At 44.2% G+C, this 11,939-nt stretch overlaps 1 protein-coding gene across 1 annotated transcript in view; it reads left to right on the top strand.

Annotated features, from left to right (window-relative positions):
- The window catches only part of LOC128357752 (myosin-7B-like), a 31,744-nt gene extending 20,755 nt beyond the window's left edge, over nt 1–10,989 (top strand). Inside the window, exons 29-45 of the mRNA XM_053318121.1 lie at nt 60–291; nt 659–785; nt 952–1,070; nt 1,723–1,919; nt 2,414–2,597; nt 2,693–2,858; nt 3,719–3,843; nt 4,715–4,830; nt 5,267–5,453; nt 6,432–6,641; nt 6,867–6,992; nt 7,091–7,181; nt 7,519–7,598; nt 8,223–8,327; nt 8,459–8,554; nt 10,746–10,889; nt 10,978–10,989. Coding sequence (XP_053174096.1) covers nt 60–291; nt 659–785; nt 952–1,070; nt 1,723–1,919; nt 2,414–2,597; nt 2,693–2,858; nt 3,719–3,843; nt 4,715–4,830; nt 5,267–5,453; nt 6,432–6,641; nt 6,867–6,992; nt 7,091–7,181; nt 7,519–7,598; nt 8,223–8,327; nt 8,459–8,554; nt 10,746–10,889; nt 10,978–10,989 — 2,317 coding nt within the window. The remainder of the gene's footprint in view (nt 1–59; nt 292–658; nt 786–951; nt 1,071–1,722; nt 1,920–2,413; nt 2,598–2,692; nt 2,859–3,718; nt 3,844–4,714; nt 4,831–5,266; nt 5,454–6,431; nt 6,642–6,866; nt 6,993–7,090; nt 7,182–7,518; nt 7,599–8,222; nt 8,328–8,458; nt 8,555–10,745; nt 10,890–10,977) is intronic.
- The last annotated feature ends 950 nt before the right edge of the window (nt 10,990–11,939 follow it).

An 11,939-nucleotide genomic window follows, 5' to 3' on the forward strand; every position in this document is an offset into this window, starting at 1 on the left:
ACACCTTATCTGAAGGTCTTTATCGACTCCAAACTGTAACTTACCTTGATATGAAACAGGAAGCGTGAGGCGGACTTCCTGAAGATGCGGCGGGAGCTGGAGGAGGCAGGGCTTCACCACGAGGCGACGGCCGCCACTCTGAGGAAGAAGCACTCTGACGTGGTGACGGAGCTCAGCGAGCAGATCGACACTCTGCAGAGAGCCAAGCAGAAGCTGGAGAAGGAAAAGACGGAGTTCATGCTGGAGGCCGAAGACATGGCTGCTAACGTGGAGCAGCTGTCCAGAGCCAAGGTGCAACAAATACATTCATCATCATCCTGTCTGAGATACAAATGCCATTTAGCCCATCATTCAGTTCTGACAGGATAAACATATCAAAACCACAGACTGTATAGAAATGGACGTAACATCCGTGACGTCACCCATTGGTTTGTGGACTGCTGCTCGGAAGCCAATAGTTTCTAATCTAGGCATCTTGAAAATTTCAGGTGCATGCTGGGGAAAAATAAAAACACACTAATGAAAATAAAAAATGTTAATCACAAAAAAATAATCATCATAATAATAGTGTTCACAGAGGTCGTGTGTGTGTGTGTGTGTGTGTGTGTGTGTGTGTGTGTGTGTGTGTGTGTGTGTGTGTGTGTGTGTGTGTGTGTAGACTGCTGTGGAGAAGATGAGCAGGGTTTATGAGGACCAGCTGACTGAGAGCAGAGTCAGAGCCGACGAGCTGCAGAGACAACTGAACGAGATGTCTGCTCAGAAAGCCCGAGCTGTCACAGAGACTGGTACAATATATCATCATCATCATCATCATCATCACATGTTACAAAGAGCCTTTTTAATAAATCAGTATGTTAGAAGATGAAGCATCAGTCTGTTAATCTGACACGTGAAGATGAATCTTAAATTCTTCTGTCTCCTCATCCTCGTCTTCGTCTTCGTCTCTTCCAGCTGAGTACAGCCGGCGTTTGGAGGAGCGAGACGTTCTGAACGCTCAGCTGCAGCGCTCCAAGACCGGACTGAGCCAGAACATCGAAGATCTGAAGAAGCAGCTGGAGGAAGACAGCAAAGTAACGTTAACACAACGCTGACACAACGTCACACAACGAGTTTATTTAACACAATGGAAAATATAACAAGCTTTTAAAATCCAACACATTGTTAAAGATGAAACCAGTCAGCAGTGTGTAGTCGGCTCACAGTTCAGATGTCTATGAGTTGTTAACAGCTCCACCAAATACTGATTCTTCCCTCTAAACTTCTCACATGCTTTCATTTCAATAAATGTTCAAATGATCCAATATTTCAGCAAAAATCAAAGATGCGAGAAAAAGTCCAAAAACTGAAAACACATTTGTGAATCAGAACTTTGTTTTTTCTTCTTTCCCATTAATCATCTCAGCAGCCCTCACATTCTTAAATATTCACATTTCAGAAGCTGAAATCTGAGAAATTGGACTTTATTTTTTCTTAAAGTGACTTAAAATGATTAGTTACTGAAGTAATGTAGAAGTTTGTAGCTAATTGATTTATCGACCTCAAAAATGCTTTAAAAACAAATGTGTCTGTGTGTGTGTCTGTCTGTTTGTGTGTATGTGTCTGTGTGTGTCTCTGTGTGTGTGTCTCTGTGTGTGTGTGTGTGTCTGTATGTGTGTCTGTGTGTGTCTGTCTCTATATGTGTGTGTGTGTGTGTGTGTGTCTGTGTGTGTGTGCGTGTGTCAGGCCCGTGTGTCGTTGGCTCATGCTTTGCAGGCTTCCCGTCATGACCGCGCTCTGCTAGGCGAGCAGCTGGAGGAGGAGCAGGAAGCTAAAGCTGAGCTGCAGAGAGCGCTGTCCTCCACTAACAGTCAGCTGGCTCAGTGGAGGACGAAGTACGAGACCGACGCTGTACTGCGGATCGAAGAGCTCGAAGACGCCAAGTAAGACACTCTGATCACACACATTACAAGTCTTTATGGGTTAGATCATGGGCTAAAGATAGTCAGTTAATTTTTATAAAGACACCAGAAACCAGAGAATATTCACATTTAAGAAGCTGAAAAATGATTTATGATAATAATTAAAGCTGCAAGCAGCGATGAACAGGCCATCGCCCCCCCATGCATGTCGGTTTACAGATACAATAGGGCTTCGCTGGTCAGCGCTCGGGCCCTAATAATAATGATGATAATGATAATAACTTTATTTGTATGGCACAGATCAAAGTAAAAATAACTTCACATTAAAATGAACCTAAAATAAATAATAAACAATGTTAGAAAAGAAAGAGGAAAGAAACAGAAACATTAATGAATATATGATGGAAAATAAAAATGGTAGTAACTTCCCTTCATAACTTGAACCCAAAGTCTCTTGTGTTCCTGGTTAATAGTTTTTGTGTTGTGTGTCTCCACGGTGACGCTGCTGCTTGCAGGAAGAAGTTGGTGGTTAAACTGCAGAGCTTTGAGGAAGCTCTGGAGGCGTCTCAGGCCAGATGTTCCTCGCTGGAGAAAACCAAACAGCGTCTGCAGACTGAGATCGAGGATCTGATGGTGGAGCTGGAGCGCTCCAACGCTGCGGCGCTGGCTCTGGATAAGAAGCAGCGCAGTTTCGATAAGGTCAGTTTGTCTCTGTGTGTGAGACCCTCGAACAGAATCCCGGTCAGATACCTCACTCTCCTCTCCGTCTGTGTGCTTCGGTTTGTGTGACGCAGCTGTTGAGCGAGTGGAAGCTGAAGTTTGAGGACAGTCAGTCCGACCTGGAGGCGACGCAGAGAGAGTCTCGCAGTCTGAGCACTGATCTCTTCAGACTGAAGAACCTCTACGAAGAAGCTCTGGACCACCTGGAGACGGTCAAACGGGAGAACAAGAACCTTCAAGGTAGAGCTGGGCCATTGTGGCAAAATTCAGAATCACCATTAATTGAACTTTTAACCTCGATTACGATTAATGAACAATTATCTCCACCCTGGATGAACAATGCAATCATCAATCAATCTTTATTTATAAAGCTCCAAATCACAACAGAGTCATGTGAAGGCTCTTTCCACATAGAGCAGGTCTAAACCAAACTCTTCAGGTTTCATTTAAAGAGACCCAACATTCAACAGGAAGAACCCTCAGAACCAGACTCAGAGTGGGAGAACATCTTTTAACAGGAAGAACCCTCAGAACCAGACTCAGAGTGGGAGAACATCTTTTAACAGGAAGAACCCTCAGAACCAGACTCAGAGTGGGAGAACATCTTTTAACAGGAAGAACCCTCAGAACCAGACTCAGAGTGGGAGAACATCTTTTAACAGGAAGAACCCTCAGAACCAGACTCAGAGTGGGAGAACATCTTTTAACAGGAAGAACCCTCAGAACCAGACTCAATGATGTATTTTCACAGTTTCTTTAGTTTCCACTGCTGCCCTCACACACAAGTATCTTTAGGGTAAAATAAAGATGTTTTAAGGTGTGACTAAGCTGTGGTTAATGTCTAGTTTACTTGGTTAGAACTATATAAAGATCATGTTTGGGTTCAAATGATCAAATTCCTTAAAGATATGCAACCTTTGCTGTCATGGCAACAGTGAACACCACCATTAATTGACATGAGCAAGATTAAGTCGATTCGAGTTTCTAAATGTCGGTTTTGATTAATTGCCCAGGCCTGCTTCAAGGTGCTGATAGTTCACAGTGTGACTACAGGACGCAGCTGCTGATTGGCTGACTGGTTGTTTGACGTTTGATTCCAGAGGAGATCGTGGACCTGACGGAGCAGATCAGTCTGGAAGGGAAGACCATCCATGAGCTGGAGAGGATAAAGAAGATCCTGGACATGGAGAAGAGTGACATCAGAGCAGCTCTGGAGGAGGCCGAGGTAACTGCTGACCTGCTGGTAGATACCTGCTGTTAGATACCTGCTGGTAGATACCTGCTGTTAGATACCTGCTGTTGGATACCTGCTGTTAGATACCTGCTGTAGATACCTGCTGGTAGATACCTGCTGTTAGATACCTGCTGGTAGATACCTGCTGTTAGATACCTGCTGGTAGATACCTGATACCTGCTGGTAGATACCTGCTGTTAGATACCTGCTGTTAGATACCTGCTGTTAGATACCTGCTGTTAGATACCTGCTGTAGATACCTGCTGTTAGATACCTGCTGTTAGATGCCTGCTGTAGATACCTGCTGTTAGATACCTGCTGTTAGATGCCTGCTGTAGATACCTGCTGTTAGATACCTGCTGTAGATACCTGCTGTAGATACCTGCTGTAGATACCTGCTGTTAGATGCCTGCTGTTAGATACCTGCTGTTAGATACCTGCTGTAGATACCTGCTGTTAGATACCTGCTGTAGATACCTGCTGGTAGATACCTGCTGTAGATACCTGCTGTTAGATACCTGCTGTAGATACCTGCTGGTAGATACCTGCTGTTAGATACCTGCTGTAGATACCTGCTGTTAGATACCTGCTGTAGATACCTGCTGGTAGATACCTGCTGTTAGATACCTGCTGTAGATACCTGCTGTTAGATACCTGCTGTTAGATACCTGCTGTAGATACCTGCTGTTAGATACCTGCTGTAGATACCTGCTGGTAGATACCTGCTGTTAGATACCTGCTGGTAGATACCTGCTGGTAGATACCTGCTGGTAGATACCTGCTGGTGGATACCTGCTGGTGGATACCTGCTACCTGCTGGGTTCGTAATCAAACACCAACCTGCTGACTCTTCTCCAATCAGGGAACGCTGGAGCAGGAGGAGAGCAAGACCTTGAAATTTCAGATGGAGCTGCAGCAGATACGGATCGAGATCGACCGCAAGATCGCTGAGAAAGATGAAGAGATCGACAACCTCAGGTACCAAATATACACACAATATAACCCTAGCCCATGTACCAGCAAACTACACCTGCTGATTATCTTCCTGTCGCCAAACGCTGCTCATGGAGAAATGTTTGGTCTCTTAATTTAAGAGTTTAGACCTGCTCTGTGTGTAAAGAGCCTTGAGATGACTTTTGTGGTGATTTGGTGCTTTATAAAGATTTGATTGATTGATTTTCTCAATTACAATTAAAATTACAGTCTCAAATGTGATGTATTGTCCAAAATCCAAATATTTAGTTTACTCTGATGTTTGACAAAGAAAATATTGAATCACATTAAAACAGCTGAAAACTGGAAAACTTTTTTGCTGGAAAAAAGTGAGTGAGAGCTTTAAAGATCGTAGCAACATAATTAATTCAACACCAAATATACAAAAATATGAAGCGTTGTTACCGGTGGTGTCCACCAGGCGGAGCCACCAGCGCTCTCTGGAGACCATGCAGGCCAGTCTGGAGGCAGAAGTCCGCAGTCGCAGTGAGGCGGTTCGCCTGAGGAAGAAGATGGAGTCCGACCTGAACGAGATGGAGATTCAGCTGGCGTACGGCAACAAGCAGGCGGCCGAGAGCCAGAGGATCATCAGACATCTGCAGACACAGGTGAGGGGTCTCCCACTCACACATGGAGGGGCTCAGGGTGGCGGCACAAAGAGACCATGTCACCTGTAAACGGAGCAGAATGGGTCAGTTTACCTGGAGAATAGCTTAGTTACCTTAAAACCAGAGATTTACAAAGAGTTTGTACAACGGTGTTTAACATATGTATGTATGTGCCATATACCGTAATTTCCGGACTATAAGCCGCGACTTTGTTCCCACGCTTTGAGCCTCGCGGCTAAAACAATGACGCTTCCAGCGTTAGCTTTAGCAGCAGAGTAAAATCCATCAGGTAAGTGTTATTTTAATAAACTCCTGGTGGACTTACAAACTGTCCAATGCAAAGATTTATGAGTAAAGAGCCTATTTGTACTACTGTAGAAGTTTGATAACAATCCAGATACACTGGTGGGCCCGTTAGCGCCTGGTGGGCCCGTTAGCGCCTGGTGGTCCCGTTAGCGCCTGTGCTAAGACATTCAGCTGATGGCTCTAACTCCACTACTTTATATTAGATAGACCTCATGGTGACGCTAGGCCGAGATTACGCTGAACCATCGGTTTAACACCTGTGTAAAGTTCCTTTTGTTTTAATGAAGCACCTGCAGCTTATAGACATGTGCGGCATAGTTATGTTCAAAATAAATAAACATTTTTAAACATTCAGTGGGTGCGGCTTATATTTAGGTGCGCTTAATAGTCCAGAAATAACGTTATGTAAAAAAAATGATAATACTGACCTGAAGGAGGGGGGGTAATATTTCAAGAAAAAACTTTTCTGAGAATAAAGTCATAAATTTAAGAGAATAAAAGCTTTACGCTGCCGTGGAAGAACTGATCTAACTTTACTCTTCAGTTGTGTTTAACAATAAGGAGAAACTTTAATCACACACCCTTCCTCCAGGTCAGTAGTATTATCTTTTACACATATGGTCCCTAACCCAAATCTACCGTGGAGGTGTGACCATGTTGGTGCTGCTGCAGGTGAAGGAGCAGCAGGTGGATCTGGAGGATAAGGTGGAGCTGACCAATCAGCTGAGAGAGCAGCTGGTGCTGGTGGAGCGACGCTGCTCGCTGCTCGATGCAGAAGATCTGGAGCTCCGAGGAGTTCTGGAGACGAGCGACCGCAACCGCAGGACAGCCGAACACGAGCTGGAGGAGGTTACAGAGAGGCTTAATCTGCTCAACACACAGGTACACACATATACACACAGGTACACATACACACACACACACACACACACACACAGGTACACACACACACTCACACACACACACACACACACACAGGTACACACATATATACACACACAGGTACACACACACACACACACACATCCACTCATAGGTACGTACACACACACATACACACACAGGTACGTACACACACACATTGACTGACTGCTTCCTGTGTGGCAGTACGTTGGTGTGTTGAACCAGAAGAGGAAGTTGGAGGCGGATCTTTCTCTGCTGACAGGAGAAGTGGACGAAGCCGTGCAGGAGAGTCTCAGCGCTGAGGAGAAAGCCAAGAAGGCCATCACTGATGTGAGTCCTGAACCCTGATCTCTGACCTCTCAACCCTGACACCTCTGAACCCTGACCTGTGATCTCTGACCTGTGTGTGTGTGTGTGTGTGTCACCAGGCGGCTCTGATGGCGGAGGAGCTGAAGAAGGAGCAGGACAGCAGCACCGTGTTGGAGAGGATGAAGAAGAACATGGAGTCCACAGTGAAAGGTGATGATTGGCTGATGGAGGATGATGAATGATGTGATTGGCTGATGATGATGATGATGATGATGATGGATGAATGAATGAATGAGTGAATGAATGCTGAGCTGCTGCTGACGGATGATGATGATGATGATGATGATGATGATGAGAATGAATGAATGAATGAGTGAATGGATGCTGAGCTGCTGCTGACGGATGATGATGATGATGATGATGATGGATGAATGAATGATGGTTGATGATGATGATGATGATGATGATGATGATGATGATATGGATGGATGGATGGATGGATGAGTGAGTGAGTGCTGAGCTGCTGCTGACTGAGCGTCTCTCACAGAGCTGCAGGTCAAACTGGATGAGACGGAGCAGACGGCTCTGAAGGGAGGAAAGAAGCAGCTTCATAAACTGGAGACTACGGTGAGTCACAGATTACATCATCACTCTGTCAACCAGGCGTTTCCACGACGACAGACCAACACTGTTAAAGAAACTATTCATGTACACGTTCCTTTGTTGTTCTTCACCTTCATTTAAAGTCCAGAATCCAGAACTTCCTGTTGAATCCACTCTGTTAGTACGAGGAAAGGAGAACATGAGCAGAGATATTAGAGCTGAGCTGGTTACCATGACGACAGCTCACACATCACTTCCTGATTTTTAATAATTAGTCAGTAAACTCAGCATCAGGCTGGAAACTCTGAAACATTTCACCGTGTGTTTCAGCTTCTGTCAGACTAACGGAGCTGCCGCCACTTCCTGTCTGTGCTTTTCAAAATAAAACCTTTTGTTAATGAGCGCTATCTCATTATTATTAAAAATCGTTTCCCCTCGATTTTATTAGTTTTGAGATCGTTTTGCCCCTAAATCGTAATCACGATCAAATTTCGATTAATTGAGCAGGGTGTGTGTGTGTTTGTGTGTCTGTGTGTCTGTGTGTGTGTGTGTGTGTCTGTGTGTGTCTGTATGTGTGTGTGTGTGTGTGTGTGTGTCTGTCTGTGTCTGTCTGTGTGTGTCTGTGTGTGTGTGTGTGTGTGTGTGTAGGTGAGGAACCTGCAGACGGAGCTGATGGTGGAGCAGAAGAAGAGTGAGGAGTATCAGAAAGGAGTCCGTCGCTACGAGCGGAGAGTCAAAGAGCTGACGTACCAGGTCTGATCACGTTCATCCCCATCGTACCGGTTCCCTCGGTTCCACGTCTCATTTATCGCTTCTCTCTCTGTGTGTGTGTGTGTGTGTGTGTGTGTGTGTGTGTGTGTGTGTGTGTGTGTGTGTTCTCGCAGTCGGAGGAGGACAAGAAGACTCTGCTGAGGATGCAGGAGCTGATCGATAAGCTTCAGACCAAAGTGAAAACCTACAAGAGACAAGCTGAGAGCGCTGTGAGTTCTTCTTCTCTTACTAGTTATCGCTCGTCGACACTTAACCCAAAGTTGCTCCTGTTGCTATGCCAACAGTGTATGAACGCACAGACTGTATAAAAGAAACAGACGTAACATCTGTGACGTCACCCATTGGTTTGTGGACTGCTGCTCGGAAGCCAATAGTTTCTAATCTAGGCAGCGCCATCTTGAACATTTCAGGTGCATGCTGGGAAAAATAAAAACACGGATTCTACTTATATGGCCATGGGTGGGGCGGGGAGGTTGCTATGGTTACGAGGGCTGGATCTCGAGGACATTGGTCAATCAACCTGTCAATCAGGACGTAGCCACGCCCTAATGCATACCCTGCTTTATCATCACATATAAAATCAGGGAGGCCAAAATGTCCCAAATGAACATCATACTGCATTGAAGAAGGCTTTAAACTAGCGATTGAGACCATAAACACATTTTGAAAACGTTTACTGAGGTTAGAAATCAAGTGAGAAGTTGGTGAATTCTCCATTGACTTGTATAGAGACGGTCGCCCCCTGGTGGCCTTTTGATAGAATGCAGCTCTAAGTTACTTCTCCATTGACTTGTATAGAGACGGTCGCCCCCTGGTGGCCTTTTGATAGAATGCAGCTCTAAGTTACTTCTCCATTGACTTGTATAGAGACGGTCGCCCCCTGGTGGCCTTTTGATAGAATGCAGCTCTAAGTTACTTCTCCATTGACTTGTATAGAGACGGTCGCCCCCTGGTGGCCTTTTGAGAGAATGCAGCTCTAAGTTACTTCTCCATTGACTTGTATAGAGACGGCTCACTGGATAACTTGATATTCTCATTTATTTTCACTCACCGTTCATTCAGGAACGCTCGACTTGAGATAACTGATTCAGGTTTCAAAGACAAAGTCACCTCGCTGGGCTTGGACACAGTTTGTCAGTGTCTGTTACCATGGTAACCCCGAACTGACAGACCTGGCTGCAAAGGTTTTGTGCATGTTAGGGACGAGTTATCTAATGTGAAACCCTTTATAGGACACTCATTGAAAGGAAGGAAGGAAGGTAGGGGGGAGGAAAGAAAGAGAGAAGGATGGAGGGAGGAAGGGAAGAAAGAAGGAAGGAAGGAAGAAGAAAGGGGGATGGAGGAAGGAAAGAAGGAAGGGAGGAGAGAAGGAGGGAGGGAGGAAGGACAGATGGAAGGAAGGAAGGAAGGACGGAGGAAATAAGGAACGAGGGAGGGAGAAAGGAAAAGAGGAAGGGAAGAAAGAAGGCAGGGAGGAAGGAAAGGAAAGAAGGAAGGAATGAAGGAAGGATATTTTGGGATATTTACAGAAGTTACCAAATATAATTATTTGCCCAATAAAGGGTTAATGACTGAAACTAACAGCTGCACTTATGAAGCTGAGATTGTTTTCTGAAGACATCGTCATGTTCATCTCTTCTGTAAACAGATGGTTTATTATAGTAAAGTTGAAATGGGCTTTACTGGTTCTGCCCCAGTGAGACGATCAGCTGATAACAGGAACTGAATAATGAGAAAGTTATATCAGTTATATGATGAACAGTCAGTAAAGATGATCACAGAGCAGGAGCTTCAACAGGCTGCAGCTTTATTATTCTGTTTGCATCAATTTCCACATATGACCTGTAGGGGGCGCTGTACATGCTGCTATTTGGTGGTATGTTTTATTTTAATGAGAAAATTAGGAAAATAAAACCTCACAAAGTTTGCATCAGAAGTCCTGTTGTTGCTGCCAGGGTTATTATAGTTCACTAAAACTAAAACTAGCAATGAAAAAATAATTTAGTTAACTGAAAATTAAAATAAAAACTAACTAAAACTAAACTGAATTGCAGATAAATTCAGCTTTGTTTTAGTTGTTTCGTTTTCTCCCTCGATGACTTCCTGTCCTGCAGCAGCCGCTATGCTTCGTGGTTAAAGAATGAAATTAAAAGGACTTATAAATGATATGATAAACTATATTTGGTGTCACACATTCTTTCATCCTTTTCAGCTTCTACAAGTCAAGGCTTTCTCTTAATACCTGAAAAACTAAAACTAAATAAATACTAAACTAAAACTACTAAATCACTTGTTGAACTCACTAAAACTAAACTGAAATAAAAAAAGCAAACTAAAAAACTAAATAAAAATAAAAACTTCAAAACTATAAAAACCTTGGTTGCTGTGTGTGTCCACCAGGAGGAGCAGGTGAGCTGCGGCTCGGTGCGCTTCAGGAAGATTCAACACGAGCTGGACGACGCCGAGGAGAGAGCCGACGTCGCCGAGTCCACCGTCACCAAGCTGCGTATCCGAACGCGTCAGCAGAGCAGCAAGGTTGCCATGGTGAGTCACGCTCAGGAGAATAATCAGTTACCTTCCATCTGATTCTGTTTCCTGTGTGTAAGTTGACTTCCTGTTTGTGTTTCTGCAGATCGTTGAATGAGACTCTTCAAACGTCGTCAGAGTGTCGGTTTGTGTGACGTTCCTCATGTTGCTGTGTGTGTGTTTGGATTATGGAGGGGTGAGGGGGGTGGGGGGGATGGGGGGGGTTACTCCTACTGCTGTAGTCAACATGCTTGTCAATATGCGTCTATATTTCTCCACTGTAAACCATCATGAACTGGTTACTATGGTTACAGGTGAGCAGCAGCGTAATATCACGTGTTATAACTACAGTGATTATCAGCCTCATTGATCAGAAGAGACGTGCTAACTGCTAACGCTACACATCAGACACCAGCTTGTTACGTTACTACACAATAACGATGCTTAGTGGGTAAGACCTCCACCAGTCAGTCAATCAGCTGATCCTTTTACAGCTGATCAGAAACAAAACGTCTTTATCTTTACTCAGCTTTTAACTGAGCTCATGGTCTTCATCATGGTCTTCATCAGTATTGAACACGATGACTGAACTCGCTCCATTCACTGATGAAAACCTTCAGATGTGATAAAAAGCTCCTGAAAATGGACTTAAAATGATCTGAGAAGGAACTTTAATGTTAAAGGGGTAGTTTGTGTTTTATGACATCATCACCATCAGCTGTGATTTCCCCCCGCTGCTTCCTGTGAGCAGAGTTCTGGCTCTTTGGCTGTCGGAGTTGAATAAAGTAGTTCCGGCGAGTTTCTGGGGTCACAAAGATAAAGCTTCGAGAAACAAGATGTGTTCAAAAGAGTAAAATATTTGCATCACAAAATCGTTGTCTGTAAAGTCTGCAGAATCACACATCTGCACCATTTTTTATATATTTTCGTGTCTAATAATAAAAAAAAAACTAGGGCTGTCAAACGATTAATTTGTTTAATCGAGATTAATCGCAGTTCCATAGTTAATCGCGATTAATGGCGTTTTGAATAGCATGTTTAAAATCCTGTTATTTTCCATTTGAAGGC

Source organism: Scomber japonicus, chromosome 4 (assembly GCF_027409825.1).
Source record: "Scomber japonicus isolate fScoJap1 chromosome 4, fScoJap1.pri, whole genome shotgun sequence".
NCBI lineage: Eukaryota > Metazoa > Chordata > Actinopteri > Scombriformes > Scombridae > Scomber > Scomber japonicus.